This window comes from Elephas maximus, chromosome 8 (genome assembly GCF_024166365.1).
Source record: "Elephas maximus indicus isolate mEleMax1 chromosome 8, mEleMax1 primary haplotype, whole genome shotgun sequence".
NCBI lineage: Eukaryota > Metazoa > Chordata > Mammalia > Proboscidea > Elephantidae > Elephas > Elephas maximus.
In genome coordinates this window covers 95,606,263-95,629,218 of record NC_064826.1, presented here as the reverse complement: position 1 = coordinate 95,629,218, position 22,956 = coordinate 95,606,263, and the positions used below count along the sequence as shown (strand labels likewise).

Here is a 22,956-nt window from a genome sequence, read left to right as displayed (position 1 = left end):
AAGCTAATCTTAAGGAACCTATTCATTCTGACAACAAGAAATAAACCAAGAGAGATCAACTGATTTGCCCTACCTCTCCTTTAAGCACAGTAGGAGGACTAAATGAGACTACAAGTACAGAAGTGTTTGCAGATTACTGCCCAAATCACCTAGCTGGCCCGTGTCTGGGTGTCTAGGTCTCCTGATTCTCAATCCTGCTCACTACATTACACAGCCTCTTCATAAGCAAAAGTGTGGCTCCAAATGATTAAGTGATATGGACAAGACAAGGTCAAAAACCCAGATTTGGAACCCAAGTCTCCTAAATCATCGTCTTCTTTCCAAGTACAGTACTAAAGCAGTAACGTGGCCACCTCAGCCCTAGGCACTTGGGTGGTTAGAATCTAAGCACAACAACGATATAACTGCATGCCCCAGCGCTCCAGCCTGTCACTATTGCACGCTATATTGATTTACCTCAAATAACTAGAGATGTTCCAGTAAAAAAGTCCAAATTAATGTTGTAGCTCTCATGAATGCATTTAAAAGGAACACAAATGTCTTAGACAAGCAATGGTAATGTGCAGGCTGTGAAAGTATTTTGAGTTTTGATACTATCTATTAAAATGAAGTACTGTAGGGTATTTAAATTTCATCCAAATAAATCTGTTAAAAAAAAGCATGTTTTTCATCATTTGACTAACGTGAATTTGATATAGCTTATTTATAAAGGATAACATAGTACCTCTTGAAAGAAACAAATGCATTGTTTTAAATCTTAAGCCCTTTATTAGTACAATGCAGAACATCTTGTTTTTAGACACCAGGGGGTTTTTCTTTTGTTGACATTTTCACATATTCAACTAAAAAAAAAAAGTCAGGTAAATCACACGGTGACTAGGAGTAGCCGATCGGTGAATTTGAGCAAGTATGTAGACCATTCTTTGTTTGGACTGATGGTAAATCAATTGATCATTAAAGGGTTTCTCCCTGTCTAATAATTATGGCATATTAACAGTTGCCAAATAACACTGAACTTAGAACCCTCTAGAAAAAGTTAAAGACTTTCATATCATACATGGAATAGTCACAAAATGTAAATGGCTTACATCAACTCATTGGATATGCCCACCCCAAACTGCTGTGAGATTCAGAGCAGTGAAAATTTCTTCGTATGCTATGCAGAAGTTTATGCAAATACCTGCTCATTGTCAATAAAATTAGCATGTCATCCAGACACCCCTTAATCTTGATGCATGACATGTAAGTGACCACATCCATCAAACACACATATATAATTAGGAGACTCAGGAATATGCAAAGACAGCAAGAAATCATTTGATTCTTTGGTTATGCCCTAGTGACAAATATATATTTCTTGGCAACTGGCCAATCAGTTTAGGAAATAATACCAGACCATGACCCAATGAAGTCTAGCAGCCTATCCTTTGCCTTGCATGCAACATTAGGGCCTGTCACCAATAACCAGCCATCTCTCAGGCACACGTTCCTCTCTTGGAAACATGAAATGCCCCTAGATAAAGTCGCCCTTCTCCAGAGAAACATATTTCCCACTCAACTGCAAATCCTGACTCAAAGCTGAAATTAATGCAGGCAGGCAATTTAAGGGTCTTAGAAAACTTCCTTAAAAATGACACATGTATGTGATGTCAAAGCCATCCAATATGTCTGCATGCCACTTTATTAAATTAAAAACACCTGGTTTAATTTTACAATCTATCCAATGGCTTACAGATTAGGATCCTAGAAACAATACCATGTCTTATAGCAAAAAATATACATATAATAATCCACCTATAGTTAATATAAACGATGAAATGTTTTTGTATATATCTATATGTACACATATATTTATATATATGTACACATATATACTCTGGTTGGGTGTACTTCATAGAATCAGCACACAAATACTGCAGTCCTTCATTGGCTCTTCCACTTCAGTGCCGAGGACACCAGATTTCAAAGTCTTAAGGACTGGAACAAAGGTCACCGCTGAGGACAAAGGACTGGCTTGATGCACCTTCCCTTGTGAAGGACCAAGTTCGCTGGACAGTGGCAACCCGCAATGCATGGCTTACTGCATGGTCCAATCTCATTCCAGTTGTCACAGGTCTTGATGCATCCTGGGCCACAGGTATCATACACAGCACCGTGCTTACATTGGGTGGCTGAAAAAGAGGAAGAGACAAAAGATGACCTGGAGAAATGGCTACATTAATTTACCCTCAGCTTGATGCCATCCCTGCGGGCTCATGTCACTCCATAGGCCTTTTCCCAAGCACAGGCTCAGATTTGCATTTTAACAAGGGAGTAGCAAACAGCCAACATTCCCCAAATACTCTGGGAATCACCTGCACCTATAAAAACAGCATCAAAGATCTACCTGCTGGGCCAGTGAACTTCAAAATAAAAAAAAATAATGACGGTTTTATTCCCAGATAAGGCAAACTATAAATTAGTAAGGCTACAGGAAAATGTATAAGATTATTTAGCTATTGAGAATACTATAAAAACTAACTCTGAATAGGGTTTCCAGCTACTGAGCTATGATAAATAGGAACACTTTGAACAACTACATCAATATTCAAATATATGTAATTACACACACAAAGAAAAACCTCCCAAGGGTATTGGAAATGTGTGCCATATTTTAATCAAAGTGATCATGTATCAGGATAATCAATTTGAAGCAAGTTAGAGCAAGAGTTGGGATAAAGGCAAATAGAAAAACTCAGATTTTTCTAGGGGGAGGACAGAAAGCTGGCTGGCTGGACCAGCCGATGTAAGAATGATGTGATAGCCAAGTCAGAGACAATTTATTATCTTTGTTAACTTAGAGCTAAAATGATTTTAACATTATTCTGAGAGTTCCAGAAAATGCATGAATAGATTTGTCAGAAAGATAATGCAAACATTCTGGAAGTTTTATCACACACAGCCCTTTCCAACTGAGTTATTTCCAGTGATGATCAAAGGGAGAGTTTAGAACAGAGACTCTCCCAGAGCACCAGGGATGATCCAACTTTTATTCAAAGTTGTACAAGCAATGGAAGACCATCAGCTCAAACGCCTCTACTGTAATTTATGCAGTTTGCAGAGTAATGCCTGGTGACAAGCTATGTAATTGGAAAACTGAAAAGTAGAACTGGTTTTCAAGAAAGCAGGCCTTACTTTGAGTCTTTCAAATTACATATTTAGAGCTACTAGAGAACCTTCCTGTTTGACCAGACTTAACTAAGAGTAAGTCAGTAAGACCATACAAGTAAATTCAATGAAAGCTCCCCATTATACTCGTTAAAAACAAATGGGAAAGGACATGTCCTGTTCAGAGAGTGCTCAATTGCCTCTCACAAGTTCTTAGTTATTATTGGAAAACTGAGCTGCATAAAACACAGAATTTTGAAAATCATCTGAATGGAACCAACTTTATATTTGGCTCTATAACGAACACTTTTTTACATGGATCTCTTGTTTCCAATATTAAGCCCTGGTATATTTATCCCAGAGCCCTGGTGGTGCAGTGATTAAGAGCTCGGCTGCTAACCAAAAGGCTGGCAGTTCAAATCCACCATCCACTCCTTGGAAACCCTATGAGGCAGTTCTATTCCCCTGCAGGGTGGCTATGAGTTGCAATCGACTCAATGGCAACAGGTTTGGCTTGGTTTTATATTGATCTCAGCCTAACTTTTACCTAAACATATACTAACCAACTTGTTCTGAGCAAAGATGCTTTGGGAGAAGGGATAAATGACAAGGCTGTCTGTCTGATATACCAACAGAGGGATGAAATACTCATAGCAAATTACCAGGCAATTATATTGAAAATGTTAACTCCAACCTTATTGACTGCCATGGCTAGCTTACTCGCTAACCTTTGTGAGGTGTTTCTTCAAAGGTAACTTCCTATCTAAAATAGCACCCCCACATTCTCTACCCCTTTTCTCTATTTTTGTATGCATAACACGTGTTGACATAACTTTTCACATCATAATTATTTACTTTAACGCTCCAATTACAGTATAGCTGTGGTTCATAACCAGAGTTGCTCCTAAGAATCCCTTGATGATCTTTTAAAAAGATGTACATTTCTTGTCCCCATCCCCAGAGATTTTTGCTCTGGGTCTGCAGTGGAGCCTGGGTTGCTGTAGAGTTGGCTTCAGCTCAGGGCCACCCCATGTACAATAGGACAAAACATTGCCTGGTTCTGCGTCATCTTCACAATCATTGGTATGCTTGAGTCCATTTTTGCAGCCAGTGTGTGTGTGTGTGTGTGTTTTCAGTGCCTTCCAGCCTAGGGAGCTTCTCTGTTAACACTATATCGGACAATATTCTGCTCTGATATAGAGGGTTTTCACTGACTCATTTTTAGAAGTAGATTGCCAGGCCTTTCTTCCTAATTTTGGTCTGCAAGCTCTGCTGAAACCTCTCCACCATGGGTGACTCTGCTGATATTTGAAATACAGGTGGCATAATCTCCAGTATTATAGCATCATGCAAGCCACCATAGTATGACACACTGACAGAGGGTGGTGGTGGATTGGGTAGCTCTAGAATTTAAAAGCACCAGGGGTCACTCTGACATACATCCCCAGTTGAAGACAGGTGAACCACTGTGGCCTGGGCTCCTAAGGACAGGGTTCTTGTCTTCCATGACCCAAAGTTCTGGCCCAGGGCCAGTCACAGGGGAGCAGCTCAATAAATGCTTGTTAGAGGTTGATTTAATCTTAATGACGTTGAATTCATCATCCCATTTCCCAAGGTAAATTCCATTTGGCCAGACTTGAGTTTATTTTCTACTCTGCTGCTTCCATAATGCCTCTTTCAAGTCACCTTTGACTCTGCATACTTTGCTCTCCTTCATATCCTGCAACTACCACTTCCAGTATGAGCACTTCTCTGTATTACGTCCTCTTAGTCCTCTTACCACCTGCCTTCTTTCCTTTACTCACTCCCTTAAAGACATGACTTCTCCTCTCTCTAGGCTCTCAATTCTTTCTTCTGTCTCTACCATTTAACTTCTCAATGTTCTTCTGTGACATCTCAGCTTTTGGCTTTTGGCTATTGAACACCTTCACAGTCTACAGGTAGAAAGTGGAATGTAGAAATTGAAGAACTCCAAGACAGAAAAACATCTTCTCTAGTATTCTCCTTCATCTTACCAATACCGTCTTCATTGCAATCCATATTAAATCAATAAACATCCATGCATATGTGCCAGGCATTATTTAGGCCTAGGGATTTAAATGTGAATTAGATATCATCCCTTATCGCCAATCACAGGAGCCTGGGCTTATAGCCAAGTAGATGAGGCTGACATGTAAACAAAGTCTTAGTAAAATGTAAGACTGGCCGTATTAAACAATGAGCACCAAGTGCAGTGAAGGAGTAAAAGGAAGAGACATCAACTCTCCGTCATGGAAGGCAGGGCACAGGCATCAAGGAAAACTTCAGAAAATAAATTCAACTTAAGTCTTAAAAGGAGTACTGTGGCGGTATAAACTGTTAAAGCGCTCGGCTGTCAACCAAAAGGTTAGAGGTTCAAACCCACCCAGAGGTGCCTCGAAAGAAAGGCATAGTGATCTGAAAAAAAAAATTTTTTTTTTCTACTTGTGAAAAATGAGCCACTGAGAACCCTATGGAGCACAGTTTTACTCTGACACAGGTGAGGTTGCCATGAGTTGAGGTTGACTTGACAGCAACTGCTTTTAAGACTTGAAAAGTGAATAGAAACTTGCTGGGCAATGGCAGGAAGAGCCTCTCAGGTAAAGGGAGCAGTGTGAGCAAGGCCGGGCTTGGGCAAGAGCGAAGCACTAGGGCTTCATCAGGGAAGAGAGGACCTTTGGTTTGGTGGGTGGCAGCGTGGAATTTGAGGAGGGAGAGCGGTAGGAGATAAAGTCAAGGAAGCAGGCAGGGGTCAAAGACCTTGAAAGACCCTGTAAACCTTGGCAAAGGGGAGCTGTGGAAGAGTTTCAAGCTGGGGAGTGAGGCAGTCAGATTCACCTTCAATCTGGTACAACTTTGCCATGATCCTAGAAAGTTAATACTGACTTATAGCCTCGTTTACCCTTCTGAGAATCCAATTTTTTTTCAAACTTATAAAAGACAAAAGATAATTTTTTAAAACTTGAATGTGATTTCATATGCACCAAGGATTCATTTGGTAAAATATATTTAAAAAAAAAAAAAAAGGAACTACCAAAGCGCTTAGGGCTTACATGTATTTATTCTTGAGGAGGCATTTAAGCAGCTGCTAGTAACACACAAACAAGGTGCACGCTGGCTTTATCGATAAGTGGCTCTGTGCCCACAGGAACTAAATAGGCTGTCTCCCTATCCTCCTACTGGGCACTAGGGGACAGAAAATGAGGTCACAGTGTCCGACTATCTCCTTAACTTTTACGGGAGGCATACAGTGGCCAGGAAAAGCTAAGTGTGTGTAATTACGGCACAGTGTGTATAATTACTGCAGAGAAGAAACCAGAATCACCAGGATTCGTAGAGCAAAACCAGGAGGAAACCCCTCACGTAACCCAGCAAGATCATCCTACGTGCTGCAGAAAGGCACGCATACCCTCTCTGAATATCCCAGCACCTTTTTCGTTTGCAACCTAAATGTGCAGTGACAATTAGTGTCAGCCAAGGGCAGGTGGCAGAAAATCTGCAAAGGATGGCAACGTAAGATACAGAAGACAAGACTGTAACAAATTTACAGAGTCAGAAGGTACCAGGTAACAATTACCAATATAAGAAATAAATGACTAGAAATTGGAAAGTTACTAATGGTGAAGTCACTGATAAGGATGTAGATAGCAAATATTTGGATGAATTCGTTAATGCTCCACCAATACATAAATAAGCCTTTACGTTTGTATTTTTCTACAGTGCTCTTGCTCATCTCTGTTCTTATAATGATTGAGAAAGGGGCTATGATACAAATCGACCTAGGTTAGATTCTCAGATTCCTCCATTTCTATCTCTGTGAATTTAGCATATTATGTAACTATTCCAAGCCTCAAAATCATTATCGGTAAAATGTGAATAATGTAATATTACCATGTAGATTATCTGGGGATTAAATAAGATAAACCAAAACTACATGGTTGCCTTGCAGTGGACTCTGACTCAGGATGACCCCATGTGTGTCAGAGTGGAATTGTGCAGATTTTTGGAAGTAGATCACCAGGCCTTTCCTTCGAGGTGCCTCTGGGTACACTCGAACCTCCAATCTTTTGGTTAGCGACCAAAACTATGTTAACCATTTACACTACCCAGGTACTCCCTTAAATACGACAAAATGTAATATGAAATTCCAGTATAGCCCTTCTAAGCAAAGGTGGTGATCACCCATTGCCATCGAGTCAATTCTGACTCATAGCAACCCTATAGGACAGAGTAGAACTGCCCCACAGGGTTTTCAAGGAGCGGCTGGTATATTTGAACTGTCGACCTTTCGGTTAGCGGCGAGCTTTTAACTACTGTGCTACCAGGACTCCTAAAGGCAGTGCTTAGAAAACAGTAAATATTAATATGAATGGTTCTTATTAAACTTTTACATATCTTTCCTATATCCCAGCACACAACAGCAGCTACAACTACATCATATTATATTGTAATTAGTCATCCACATGCTAAGCTACTAGTTGCCCTGGAGTTAACTGCAACTCACGGCAACCCTCCGTGTGTCAGAGTAGAACCATGCTCCGCAGGCCTTTCAGTGGCTGAGTTTTTACACGGAGATAGCCAGGCCTTTCTCCTGAGGTACCTCTGGGTGGATTCAAACCTCTGACCTGTTTTCTTGGTTAGCAGCTGAGAGCTTTAACCATTTGTACCACTTAGGGACTCTATTATCCCTTCTTGCCAGAGCTAGTGGGTCTATACCATGTCAAAAACCATGATTTTTAAGATCCAGGCTAGCCTGTAAAACGTCACTTGTTCATCCAGACTTTCTTGCCTGACTGGCTTCTTATAGTTTCAGCTTCTAAGCTTTTTACTCAGATTAATTTCTATTCTGTCTTACGTGGCCTTGAGTGCTGCCGTGAGTCAAAGGAGCTGGGGCTACAAACAAGCAAAGAATATTCTCATAGCCTTCAATATTCTAGATGAATCTGAAATTAATCTACAGAGAACTGGTGCAACTCTCTGTAAATTTATTTCTCTGTGTGCCAACTGTCAATCTGTGAAAGTCCATTGTGTGTGTGCCTGTGTGTGTGTGTGTGTGTGTGTGTGAGAAAGGTCCCCCTTCCCTCCGACTGCACATTGATGGGTTTATGCTTTACTCAGATGGCCCCACTAATTTCAGGTGGTAAAATGGAACCTTTCAGGAGCCATATTCCTTTTCCATTAGAAAGCTAATTTTAGCTCTGGAAACTTTGCCCCTTAAATCAGGATGTTGGGGTGAGACGTGTAGTCCTCAATGCTGTATGCATACTGAAGTGGTGCTAAGTGCAGCTCCGGGCTGGGACGAGAGGGTTCGTCCACTCTGTGTCTAACATGATCCTAGCCACAGTGCCAGCACAGTTAATAACATTGACAACGTTCAGCCAAGCCCTGTGATACAAAAGCATGGGCAGATGGGGGCCTGACTCCATTTATTTTATTTATTTTCATAGATTTCAGGGAAGGAGGACTAAAAATAGAGAAAGGGAGTGAGGAGCATTCAAAGTCCCTCACAGACACCTCCCTACTAATCCGACCAGGCACCGATGCATTAGTTTAGAGATCAGCCATTCAGCCTCGCCGTTCAGCAGCCTCGCCATACATTAATGTGAATCACTTTTATCATATCAGTACTCCTCCCAGAGAGGCAGCGTTTACAGAGAAAGATTCCTGCAGGGGAAGTGAATTCTGACATCAGGATTGGACTTGGGTTTGCAGAGGAGAGAACAAATCCACAGGGGAAGCCGGAGGGAGATAACGGGGGCTTTGGTGCTTTTCCAAGGACACAAACTAGGGACTGTGCCAAGGGGTAGCTTGAGGAGGATTTGTTGTTGTTGTTAGCTGCTGTGTGTCAGCCCCAACTCATGGCAACCCCATGCACAACAGAACAAAACGCTTCCTGGTCCTGCACCATCCCTATGATGAGTTGCAGATCAGACTGTTGTAATTCACAGGGCTTTCGAAGGCTGAGTTTTGAAAGTAGATCACTAGGACTTTCTTTCTACTCTGCCTTAGTTTGGAAGATCTGCTGAAACTTGTTAGCATCATAGCAACAGCAAACCTCCACTGACAGGTGGTAGTTATGCATGAGGTGCATTGGCCATGCACTGGCCAGGAACTGAACCTGGGTCGCCTACACAGAAGGGAACTTTAAAAAAAAAAATTGTCATTGCGTTGATTCCAGCTCATGGCAACCATGTGTGTCAGAGCAGAACTGCACTCCATAGGGTTTTCAGTGGCTGATTTTATGGACGTAGACCACCAGGCTTTTCTTCCAAGGTTTCCCTGTGTGAACTCGAACCTCAAACCTTTTGGTTAGCAGCTGAGTGTGCCAACCCTTTGTGCCACTCAGGGACTCCTGAGGAAGTTTTAACAACACCAAAATACCCATCACCCTGCTCCCCAAAGCCACGCAACTAAACACACAAACTGGCTCAGTGGTTTCAACTCTGGCTGCAGGTTAGAATCACCTGGGGAGCTTTTCAACATTCGTAAGTCCACCTGAAGCAGAATACCTGAGGGTCAGAACCAGCCATGGGTGTCTTCATTTTTTTTTTTTTTTTTTTTTTTACAGCTTCTGGAGTGTCAGAAAAGGAGCCCTGGCGGTGCAAAAGGTTAAACACTCAGCCTGCTAACTGAAAGGATGGGGGTTTGAACCCATCCATCAGCTCCACGGGAGAAAGACCTGGTGATCAGCTTCCATAGAGATCACAGCCATAAAAAACCTTACAGGGCAGTTCTACTCTGTCACATGGGGTCACCATAAGTTGGAATCGACTCAATGGCACCTCACAACAACACAGGGTGGCAAATGTTTATCCAGGTCGAGAGCCACACCCTCTGTTCTTAGTGAAAATGATGTCCTTGTACAGTGAGCATGGCTCCAAGATGGCTCTTCCTGAATGTTCTTCCAACAGATGACTGTCTTATCCTCCACCTATGTGGACATTCTGGAGTTAGCAATGGCGTAGATTACCTTCTTTTCTAATATCAGAGCTAAAATTATCAGGGCTAGTGTAGAATGCTCCAAACCCCAGTCTCTTCAATTGAGGCCAATCGGGCCCTTACAGAAAAGTTTGCCAACCCTTAAACTGTTGGGAATCTTCTGTGCTCCGAGTATATTCAGTCATCTCACCCTCAAATCTTGTAGCAGATGTAGCTACCATGGATTGAGCATCTTCCATGATTTGGATACTGTTCTAGGTGCTTCATATACATTATCGCTAATCTTCAAAACTGTACAGGAGACATTGCTTTAAATTTCCAAAATATACCTAGAACCTCCCCACTTCTTGCCATGTGCACTGCTACCATTTACCCCAAAGCAGCCTCACTGTTTTTCTTTTCACCTGGACTACTGCAATAGTCTCCTGTCTGGTCCCTTGTTTTCAATCTTGCCCCTCCGCAGTCTATTCTTCACACACTACCCAGAGTAATCTTTTAAAAGCAGAAAGAGGCTTGCTTCAAACCCATCCCTGACATGCACCTCTCTTAGAATAAAGCCAGACTCCTTCCCAAGACCTGCAAAGACCTGCATGATGCAGCCTCTGCCACTACTCCGCACGTCTCTTGTGCCCCCTTTCTCTTCAAGCCACACTGGTTCCCCGCTGGTTAGCTGTTGTTTTTAGCTGCTGTTGAATTGGCCCCTGACTCATGGGAATCCTATGCACAACAGGATCAAACCATTGTGATCGAAAGGGTATATTCACTGGCTGATTTTTACAAGTAGATCACCAGGTCTTTTTTCCTAGCCCATCTTAGATGGGAAGTTCCACTGAAACCTATTCAGCGTCAAAGCAACTCACAAGCCTCCATTGAGAGATGAGTGGCGGCTGTGCATGAGGCACAGGGGTCAGGAATCAAACTTGAGTCTCCCAAATAGAAGGCGAGAATTCTGCCACTGAACTACCACTGCCCTCATCTGCTCAGAATGACTCCCTTCATTTCTTCAGGGCTTGGCTGAAATATTGTCTCCACAGAGAAGTCTTCCCCCTTCACCTTGCACCCCTTCTCCTCCATTTGTTTTCTCTTTGCCCCATTTGCTTCCGCCATGGCACTTACCGTAATTTGCAAGTACTTATTGTCCTTGTTTTCTCTGCTTCTCCCACTGGACTGCCAGCACTCAGTGACAGGGACCTCACCTCTTTTAATCACCAAAGTACCCACAGTGCTTAGCGCAATGCCCAGGACTTGGCCATTTTGAAATAAACATTTGTTGGATGAACAACAAAAAGTGATATATATATATATATCACTTTTATCCCAAAGACCTTAAGTGATTGTAACTGTCTGGAACCTCCTGTGCTCTACACACAGCCTAAGCAAGAGCTGTGAGTGTCCATGTGCTGAGTACATGCAGCTGGTAGCTTGAGAGTGGAAGGATTTTGCAACATTTTCTTAAAATGTGCTTGTCACAAACATTTCTCTTAAGTGCTTTCTACCTGAACCAATGGGAAGCCCCAGTGTTATCAAATTGGAATCCACTTGAGTCACCGATAGATCCTTTGGCCAAGGGGAGGTATGGCCATTCACACCAGTAAGTCTGCTCCATTGCCATCCTTGCAGTACAGCGATGCACTGATGAATGGATCCATGGCACCTTCTCACCTGCACAGTTCTGCTGAGGCTCCCAGTGGACTTTGATGCCCTCTCTCTGGCAGGCCCGGGTGTAGGCCAGGAAGGACTCGCAGTAGCAGTTTTTATGGACTGGACATTCACACATGTCTGTCACACAGGACCTAGGGGACCCAACAGAGAGAAACAATCATTTAAAAATGTCAAATCATCAAGCACCCTAAGTGTGACTTGAGGAAAGGGGTGGATGGGTGATTGACTTTTACAAGTTAAAGGTGTAGAGAAAGGCTGCTGGTTTAGGTTGGAGACTTAAAAATCGTATAACAATTCTGGATGAAGCCTAAGTGCTGGATACCTCTGAACAATGTGCTGTTAGGCTCCTTTTCTTCTAGAGTAGCATCCTCCAGGGGAACTTTCCGCAGTCATGGAAGTGTTTTATAATCTCTACTATCCAAAACAGTAGCCACTAACCATAATTTGGCTGTTGGGCACTTGAAATATGGTTAGTGCAACTGAGGAGCTAATTTTTTTTTAATTTAATTTTAATTAACCTAAATGTAAATAGTCACATGTGGCCGCTGGTTACCCTTATTGGAGTGACACCTCTTAGAATGTAGCCACCATCCAAGATGCCTCCATTTTGTCAATAGCACCGATGTAAGAAAAACAAGTTCAACTAAAATACAACCAAAATGATGAACAACTTGATGAAAACATAAGATCCCATTGCTTTCTGAAGACTACACTTAAGATTGGCTTTTGTAATATCTGGAATCTTAGTCTTTTGAGGAACACTGAACTTTCATTCTTTAGAATGTGGGTGACATATTCCAAATAAAACAAACATTTCAGGCCACTAATTAGACTGAAAAGATAAGGAGGATTGAACCAGGGTCTCTGTAGTTTGTCTGAATATGGAAATGGTTGGCCAGGACATAAAGAGAACTGAAACATGTTTAAATGCAAACTAACATATTTTCAAGCACACTTATCCCTAAGACCTAAAAATGTCTTTACATTGGTATTTAGCATGACAGTTTACAAAGTGCTTTGGCAAACGAGGCACGATACAATCCCTATTTTATAAATGAAGGAGTCATTTTACAAATTAACAGACTGACCCAAAGTCACACTGTTGTTATTGTTAGCTGCTGTCAAGTTGCCCCCTGACTCTTGATGACTCCATGCATAATGGAGGGAAACACTGCCTGGTTCTGCATCATCCCCATCATCAGACTGTTGTGATTCGTAAGGTTTTCACTGGCTAATTTTCGGAAGTAGGTCATCAGGCCTTTCTTCCTACTCTTAGTCTCGAAGCTCCCCTAAAACCTGTTCGACATCAGAGCAACACACATGCCTCCATGGACAAATGGGTGGTGGCTGTGTATGAGGTGAACTGGCAGGAAATCAAACCTGGGTCTCCCACATGGAGGGTGAGAATTCTGTCAGTAAACCACCAATGCCTCTCAAAGCCGCACTAAAACCCACTGTCGTCGAGTCGATTCTGACTCATAGCAACCCTATAGGACAGAGTAGAACTGCCCCACAGAGTTTCCAAGAAGCATCTGGTGGATTTGAACTGCCAACCTTTTGGTTAGCAGTCACAGCACTTAGCTACTACACTGCTGGGGTTTCCAAAGTCACACTAGTAGGTGGCAAAAGAAAAAATTAAATTACGTGTCCTAACTCTGACACTAGTGCTCTTTTAATCAGACCATACTGCTGTCCTTGTTATCTGCCAGTAAGTTCACTGCCTAATAATTTTCAGTCAGTCTTTTATGTGATATATTTTACATATTTTAAAGCCTTTGAGAGATGCGTTTTGTTGGATGGCCATGTGTTGGATGGCCATGTCCTGATCATGTTTCAAGATGTGCTTTTTGTAATCTTGAATATTATTATTATTATTTTCCATTTTCTACCTTGAATTAGATTCTGTAAGGAAGAGGGTTTGCTGAACAAGGATAGGAAGAAAATAAGGAAAGTTGAGTTTATTAATCTTGGTGGCCTCTTGCACAAAGGGGAATTTTTTTTGTTTAAAAATTATCAACTTGAGAATAAAAAAAGATAGTTTTAACTTGGTGACGTTTGAATGACATGATAAAACATATGTAATGTTTTCTCATACAAGTTAAAACTGTAAGATGCCTTTTTGTCACTACCAAGCTGATGATTTTTGAACAAAATAGTGCCCAGTGTTTCTCAGGGAACAGAGAAATAGCTATTCCCACACTTGGCTGGCTGCAGTATAAAATTAATTAACAGCTGACCTTTATTAAGTATAAAATTAGTAAAGAGCTAACCTTTGTTGAGCATGTTGCTATGCTAAGCATTTGTGCAAAAATTGTGCAAGTATTGTTACTAGCCCACTTAACAGATAGGGAAACTGAGACTTAGAGAAGTTAAGTAACTTGCCCAAGTTCATGTAGCTGGTGACAGATTCAGAACTGCACAACCAGGACTGCAACTCAGTTCTTTCTAACTTCAAAACCCGTGTTTTGAGTAACTTTATTAAATGATCTTTCTGAAAGCAATTTGGCAATATTTATAGATAGCCCTAAGAATGATTCTTATCTCTTCGACAAGAGAATTTTTATACCTAAGGAAATAATGATGCATGTGGACAAAGACCTCAAATACAAGAATTTTCATCACAATGTTATTCACAGTGTTTTTAAAAAAAAAAAACAAACTGGAAATAACCTAAATTGCCCACAACCAGGGCCTAGTTAAATAAATTTAGGTGACTTCTACAATGAAATACTCTATAGCCATTACAGTGGTATTTTGGAAATGTATTTTTAAAAAATCGGAAAATGTTCAGGATGGATTAAGTGGGAAAAAAAAACACAAAACAAGTTAACAAAACTGTGTTTCAGTGTTGCGTGATGACACACAGAAAACAAAAATAACTGAACAAAGTTATGCCCAAATGTTCACAATGGTCAACTTTGGGTGGTAGAAGTGTTGCTTTTTTTTGTTTTCTTCTTATCCGTATTTTCTTCAAGGAACACATATCACTTTTTTAAAAAGTTGTTACTTTAAAAACCTTTAAAATAACAAAAAGAATAACATGGGACATATAATTGTTCAAATAAGAATTCAGGAAATATAGGGAGAAAATAAAGAAAGAATGGAAGAAAATTAGAGCATCTGTTCATTAGTCAATAAACATTTCTCCGGATAGTCCTTCTGATCTGTTATTGGAGGTCTGCTGATTCAGACTTGGACTTGATATTCTTTGTGTTGTCCTCACGCTTCCACCTTATTGGTCTACTAATACTGCAAACTTGACATCAGGAGGATAGAATACATACTGGAATAATCATGCCTGCTTCTGCTGGTTACAAACAAATTTATTAAGAGAATAATCAAAACATCCTCAAACGCACTTCAAAATTCAGAAAGAGGAACAAAACTATTGCCATTCAAATGGATAATCAGTGTTTATCACGCCTAATTAGGTATGAGGAAAATCTAATTTATAACATGGTTGAACTGAGTTTTTGTATGTTTACGGAGGATTGTTGTCCTTTCCCTAATCAGTATGCACAATATTGTATGTTTATATTCATTTTATGGAATAAGTAGCACAATTTTATCACTGCGAGTAGTTGCTGAGATTTATGGCTTTGGTGTCTCTGCTTTCACAGCATTATTCTGTTGGAATTCTGTTCTGTTTAATGTTGAGTAGGTGGTCGGGAAACACAGCTAACTACTCAATGGGAAAACACACATGGCATGATATGAACTCTTCCAGAAAAGCTCTACAGGTGAAGAGCTTCTGTCTATTCTCTGAGTTTCTACCTTAGAATGGGCCTCTGCAACTTTAAAGTGTCTTCAACAGCCTTTTGAACTTTTCCTTCGCAGAAGCTTTTAATTATTGTATCTAGAAATGGTTTTCTGGTTTATCCACTCTGCTCTTGGTACCTTTTCTTACAGCCAAGAGGTGCATGCAGGACTCAACTGTTGCTCAGTACAGAGACTCGGCAAGAATCATGCCAAGAGTTACTGTAGGGTCCCCGTGAGCTGATGCCATGGTGGGCAGCCATGCTGGGCTGTGCCAGCAGCACTTTATCACACACCAATGACCTTGCTTCTCTAATTGATTTACGTGCACATGTGCTTTGTGTTTCAGTAAGACTCCTTGAAGGCATGGCTGATGTTTGAAACCTCTGCTTCCTTCATAGCACCCAGCACAGTACTGGTATCAGAGCCTCCCTTCAGTCCACTCCCTCCCTGAAATCCAGGTTAGCACAGTTCACCTGCAGGGGAGCCTTCATCACCTTCTCCCCCTCCCCCTACCCCATCAAGCTACAGCCACTTCATCCTGCAAAGCTCTACAACAGCAGCCACTAGCCATATGTGGCTATTTAAATTGAAATTAATTACGATTAAATAAAATTAAGTTCCTCAATCACACTAGACACATTCCAAGTGTTCAATGGCAGCTACATGTGGCTAGTGACCACTACATTGGATTTAAAAAAAATAAAAACACTTGTTGCTGTCAAGTCAATTCTGACTCATAGTGACCCCATAGGACACAGTAGAACTGTCCCATAGGGTTTTCAAGGAGTGGTTGGTGGGGCTCTGATACATAAACATTTCCATCATTGCAGAAAGTTCGATTGGGCAGCACTACCAAGAGTACACCTCCATCTACACTGGGACACCATTCCTGTCCTCCCAGAGTGATTTATAGGTATAAGATTAGGATAAAGCTTGATCCTACTTTCTGACCTACAGACGAAGTTCAAATTTCCTGGTATCAATTCAAGGCCTCTAACAATCCAGACTTCAGCCTACTTCTCTAATTTCATCCTTCTTTCTTCCCCCCTCATTCTTTACCCAGTCATAGGAATGTCTCATCAACAATAAAGCTTCATTCCACCTTGCTATTATGGCCTCAAATGCTCTCCCTTGCCTTTCACACTGGAAAAATCTGACTCCTGTCTTTCAGGTCTCAGTTCCAGTTCCTCAGTGGTGCTTCCTGACTGGCCCAAGAAAAGTTCTTGGGTCTCCATCCCCTTAAAACCTTTATTATTGCACCAAAAACCAGTTGCCATAGAGACAGTTACAACTTATGGTGATCCCATGTGCTATGGAACTGTGTTCCATAGTGTTTTCAATGGCTGTGATCTTTCAGAAGTAGACTGCCAGGCTTTTCTTCTGAGGTGCCTTAGGATGGCTTGAACCACCAACCTTTCAGTTGACAATTAACATTTATGCCACCCAGGGGCTCCTTATTATTGCATGGACCCTTTGAATCATAATTGCTTCTTTCCCTGTTAGGGAGGCAAAGATGGCAGCTGCTCATCCAGCCCCCAACAGTACCTTGAACACGGTGCTCAGTAAATATTTGGCAAGTCATCAAAAGAGTAGATGAGAACAGCCTGATCACATTAGTCCAGCTCCAGGGGGTCAGACAGTTGGACACTTTATATCTGAAGAGCATGAATTCTATCTTGCTCCTCTTCCCTGGACGCTACCTTTCACCGCCACAGCTCTGGGAGCTGCTGGCTGTAGGAGCCTCTTAACTAAGGTGCTTCTACAAGAACCTTTCTGCTGCTGCTCTCGTTTTAAACTTTTCCTTGCCCTCCTTTCCTATCTCCCAAAGGGAAAAAATTTTTCCTTTAAGTTTAATGACTAGTGGAAAAAAAGATTTAATGAGAGAATTCTGTTTTAACAACAGATTTTCAGAGAAGCATATATTCAATATTGCAAGAACAACCTATAGCTCTTCATGTTATTAAAAAGACAGGTCTCCAGTACTGCTCAAAATCAGAACATCAAACATCTCTATGCTTCCTAGCAACAGCATATCCAAGTGGCTTCCCTCTGCTCTCTGGCACGGAAGGCCACCCTGTCACGGAGAGAGGCCAGCACACGTGTCTTTGCTACCCAGCTGCAGTTTTGAAATACAGCTGTATTAACCACTGGGAACTCATCCATGCTGCGTCGGGGAGAACAGAGGGCCAGGTAGGGGCGGCAGCTCCCAGGCCCATCTGGGGGCCAGATATTCAGAGCTCTGCTTTCCTGCTGCCACCAGGAAGGGTCTCTGGCCAGGCTGTTTTCAACCCAGAGGTCAGCTTTCCTGAGAGCGGAGAATTGGGGAAGATTTGGAGGCAGGAAGAAGTGACTAGAAAACCATACTGGGGGCATGCTATGGATTAAATTGTGTTAAAATGTGTTGGAATCTCAATCCCTATGCCTGTGTATGTAATCCCATTTGGGAATCAGGCTTTCTTTGTTATGTTAATGTGCCATCTCAGTGTAGGGTGGATTCCAAGCCTAAACACTTCTGAGTTATAAAAAGAGCAAATTAAGCACAGAGACAAGCACACACGAGGGAAGACAGACGCTATGTGAGGATCATATACAAACCAGGGAGCCCAGGAACTCCCAGAACTACCTACAAAACAGAAATAAATGAGGCCGAGACCCTGATTTAGACTTTTAGCCTCTAGAACTGTGAGAAAATAAATTTGCATTCTTTAAAGCCACCCACTGGTGGCATTTGTGTTACAGCAGTACCAGGTAACTAAGACAGGCTGTAACAGGCTTACTTGCTCTCTGTATCTGGAAAGTTCATGGAAGTAAGTGAAGGCATCTTAGGCTTGGTGGTGTCTGAGCACTGGTGGGAAAGAGCAGGAGGGAGGGGATATGGGAGCCAGAGTCCTGGCCGAGGGGACAGAAACATGAAGACTACTAAAAAATTCACTTATATTTTAACCCTTGAAACTCTGCTCTGACCTCCCCAATCTGAGTTGTATGGAAGCAACTAGAGTTAGTAGCCAAAACAAGGCATATCCCTGTGACATTATACCTAAGAAAATAATTGTATCTGTAACTCAGTAGTGGCTACCTCTGCTCTTCTTGGACACATTCATTCTAACCAATGTGTTGAACAGATACAATAAAATATCACTCTTTCATGACAAACAGGGCCAAAAATTCAGTTGTGTGAAATGAAAGGTTGTCCTATTTCAAGGTTAATGAAATGGCGGGAGCAGGCCTGCTGTTCCCTCTAGACCCTTCCTAGTCCAGCTGCAGTTTGGCACCACCTGTGGCGATTGTCCACTCTGGTTTAAATATTGATGAGAATATTCAGGCTCTATGTTTGCCAAGGAGCCCTGGTGGTATAGTGATTAAGAGCTTGACTGCTAACCAAAAGGTCGGCAGTTCTAATCCACCAGCCACTCTTTGGAAACGCTATGGGGCAGTTCTACTCTGTCTTGTAGGACCACTATGAGTTGGAATCAACTCGACAGACTGCAATGGGTTTTTTATGGCTGCTGAGTAGGACAGTAGTGTTTCAGTGGTAGAATTCTTGCCTCCCATGCTGGAGACCTGGGTTTGATTCCTGGCCAATACGCCTCATGCACAATCACCACCCTTTGTTATAGTTTGCGTGTTGCTATGACACCAACAGGTTTCAGCAGAGCTTCCAGACTAAGATGGTCTAGAAAGACAGGCCTGATGATCTGCTTTGGAAAAACCAGCCAGTGAAAGCCTGTGGATCATGAAGGTCAGATCTGCAACCAATCACGTGGATGATTCTGTTGTGCACGGGGCTGCGATGAGTCAGGGTCCGACTCACGGCACTGACAACAACACAATGAGGCTGCAAGAGTCACCAGGAAAGCATGGTGATTCCAGGTGTTTCTGGGTTAGCCTGCCCATGTCATGTACTTGATTTAGGGAGACGGGGGCAGGGGAACAATGGCAACAGGCACCCAGACTTTCTCCAGGTAGAGATGCTGGGCTTGTGCCCTGTCCAGCCTCAAACCCCCCCCCCCCCCACACACATTAGTTAGACCATTAGCCCACTCCTGTGTTGGAAGAAGGAATCCACTGAGCCCCTGTTGGTTTTAGGGAGTAATCAAAGCACAGGGAATAACAGGGATGGACCCCACCTAGAAGGGGAGATAGTGCAGATCCCAAACACCAAACTCCAAATGACACCAGGGCTACCATGGCAGGAACCCTAAGTACTGAGATTCAGAGAACTAATTCTACAGGAGGATGGCTGGGGTGGCCAAAGGGCTTCACAGAGCAGGAGGCCTGTAAACTGGGTCTTGAAGGATCTGTGGAGTTTTGCCTGGTTACAGAAGAAGAAGAGGGAAATTCCAGGCCAAGGGAGGAGCCCGAGTAAAGGCACGGAGTTACCAAATCATCAGATCTTAAATTTTGTAGAGCCATGTGGTTCAACCTCCCAATATTAAAATAAAATCATAAATTAACCTAATTAAAAAATCCCTGCCCAATGGCCACACACCTCTTCCTGAAGACCTGTGAGGATGGGCTCGTTTCTACCCCAAGCAGCCTGGCAGGTCTACTGGCTAGAAAATGTCTTCCTTCTAGGAATCCCAATGGTCCTGATCGCCAGCCCTTACTTGGTCCTGACACTGCAGCCACATACCCCGCCAACATGCTCCTTCCCAGGAAACCAATGCCCTGCTTGGTGGGGTTTCATCTTCCTGTATCCCCTAACCTTCCCTCCTCTCATCTCTTCACTTCCTGCCTGGACAAGGGTGAAAATTTAACTATCAAAGTAATGGGAAAAATCTACCAAAGCATTTTGATAATTATTCACAATGAACCACTTCTACTTTGTTCCTATCTGGGACACACTGCCTACCTAAAACCTAGGGAATTTACTTTTTTTTTTTTTTTGTTAACCTAATTTAGACTCTCTCAAATTGCTGGAAAATATTGACTTTTTAATCCTTATAACTTTCCCCAGGAGGCAAATGCCATTCATTACCTGCACAGCAGAACCTAGCACCGTGTCAGAGTTCCATAAATGGCCATTAGCCTCGGACACCCTTTTAAAGCTATCCATTGGATTTTTTAAAAAACGTAGACATCCCCAGACCCCCTTTGAACAGTAACAGTGCTTACAATTTTCCATGGATGCTAAATTTAAAAGAAGCCTTCTCACCTGCTTTTAGCAGAGCCATGCTTACATCACTGGTGCTGTCAAGTTGGTTCTGACTCATCGCGACCCTATGTACAACAGAACAAAATGGTGCCAGGTCCTGCACCACCCTCACAGTCTTTGCTATGTTTGAGCCCATTGTTGCAGCCACTGTGTCATGCTTATAATAGTGGCCAAACAGCGATCATGCATCTCAATACAGAATCTAAACTACTTCCCTTGAAAAGGTCATAGATCAGACTGTAAGTGAAGAATATGATCCCACAACCATACTTAGGGTTTCCTGGGCCTCTGGGCCGGGGGAGTTCTGTGCACTATTCTGCTATTCCTGCCAACCTCCAGGGGCTGTGACGTTAAAGGAGCCAAATGCCAGAGACTACATAACCAGTAACATGGTTAGAAATATGCTTCTTGGGAAAGATGAGGTATCTTTGCTTCAGTATGAAACACTGGGTCCATGGAGGGAAAAACTGACCGTGATTGAGACTTTTGCTGAGTTGTCACTCTTTCAGGGATGACTCATTATTTCAGTTAGGGCCGGATCTGGGCATCTGGAGGCTGTAAGAAGGTCTCCTAAGCCAGGCAGGAAGAGGGGAAGCCTGGTCACTATCGCCCTCTAGTGGTCAACTGTTAGAGTGCCAGGTAACAAGGGACAGTAATTCTTATTTCAGGATTGGCTTCTAAATCAGACTACTCTTCACTTTTTTTTTTTTAGAGGCAGGCTGGTAAAAGGGAACGTAACAATGGCTGTTTGGTAGAAAACCAATCACTTTTCTCTTAACCTGGAGCTCAGTGCATTAATGTTACGCTCACTGTAAAAGAATTGTTAGGCCGGTGTACTCAACACCTGTGGGATCAGAAGAGCTTACCCCTGCTTCCTGCCGTGAAGGTAACAGTATCCGAGGCTCACGCCCAGCAGGGAGCAGGGCAATACGGACCATCAGTGGGAAGGCCCTTTGCATCTTCTTTTTTGTAAAACCTCGTTTTGCCTGTGCACGGGTTCTGAACCAGCTGCCATCCAATCGGCTCTGACTCGTGGCGACCCAGTGAGTGTCAGAGCATACCTTTGCCTCATAGGGTTTTTCGTGGGTGATTTTTTTTGGAAGTGGATCACCAGGACTTTCTTCCAAGGCATCGTGAATGTCCTCAAACCTCCCCTACTTCAGTGAGCCGCCAGGAGTGTTAACTGTTTGCACCACCCACGTATAGCTTCACGTATCTTTTTTTTTTTTATTGTGTTTTCGATGAAGGTTTACAGAGCAAACAAGTTTCTCATTAGATGATCAATACACATATTGTTTTGTGACATTGGTTGCCAACCTCACGACATGTCAACAGTCTCCTCTTCTTGACCTTGGGTTCCTCATTACCAGCTTTCCTGTCTCCTGCCTTTTCGTCCTTGCACCTGGGCTGGTGTGTCCATTTAGTCTCATGTTTTCTTTTTTTATGGGCCTGTCTAATTTTTGACTGAAGGGTGAACCTCAGGAGTGACTTCACCACTGAGCTATAAGGATGTCCGGGGGTCACACTCTCGGGGTTTCTCCAGTCTCTGTCAGACCGCTAAGTCTGGTCTTTTTTCCCCTCTTTTTGTGAGTTAGAATTTTGTTCTACATTTTTCTCCAGCCCTGTCCGGGACCCTCTATTGTGATCCCTGTCAGAGTAGTTGGTGGTTGTAGACGGGCACCATCTAGTTGTGCTAGGCTCAGTCTGGTGGAGGCTGTGGTAGCTGTGGTCCATTAGTCCTCTGGACTAATCTTTCCCTTGTGTCTTTGGTTTTCTTCTTTCTCCCTTACAGCTTCACATATTTTGTTTTTTTTTAAATAATAAGCACCCTTCACGTAAACAGGAGAGAAACATTCTTTACCACGTCTGAGGTGCTGACAAATGCCAAAGTCGCAAGTGCTGACGTAGCACCAATATTCAGCCATATCTTGGGTAAGCCTGCCTCCTAATTTGCAAAATCATAGGGTCCTTTCCATCGCTGGTATTCTATGATTCTAGGTCTAAATATGGACTTGTCCAGCTAGTCCTAAAACTAGGCAGCATTCACAATTCCAAAAAAGGAAAGGGGGCTCTTCACCCAGAAAAATCTGTGTGTGAGCCCCTCTCATATTTCTACCCCTGACATAGACACTGCATACCATCTTCGAAACTGTTCCATTCAACTTGACAAACACTTACTGAGAGACTGCTATGTGCAAATCACTGAACTAGACTCTGTGGAGAATTAACAATAAGATTCAGCTTTAGTGAGGGAAGGAGGTGGCCAGGGCACAAAA

At 42.5% G+C, this 22,956-nt stretch overlaps 1 protein-coding gene across 4 annotated transcripts in view; it reads right to left on the bottom strand.

The window, feature by feature from the left end:
- Positions 1-765: 765 nt before the first annotated feature.
- The window catches only part of BMPER (BMP binding endothelial regulator), a 284,126-nt gene continuing 261,935 nt past the window's right edge, over positions 766-22,956 (bottom strand). For 3 of the 4 annotated variants that reach the window (XM_049894529.1, XM_049894532.1, XM_049894530.1), the window contains 2 exons: positions 11,767-11,897; positions 766-2,171 (listed from right to left, as the gene is read on the bottom strand). In XM_049894529.1, coding sequence (XP_049750486.1) covers positions 1,990-2,171; positions 11,767-11,897 — 313 coding nt within the window. In that variant the 3' untranslated portion in view covers positions 766-1,989. Of the gene's footprint in view, positions 2,172-11,766; positions 11,898-14,510; positions 21,251-22,956 lie in introns of those variants that run through there. The other variant, XM_049894531.1, reaches the window with a different exon arrangement.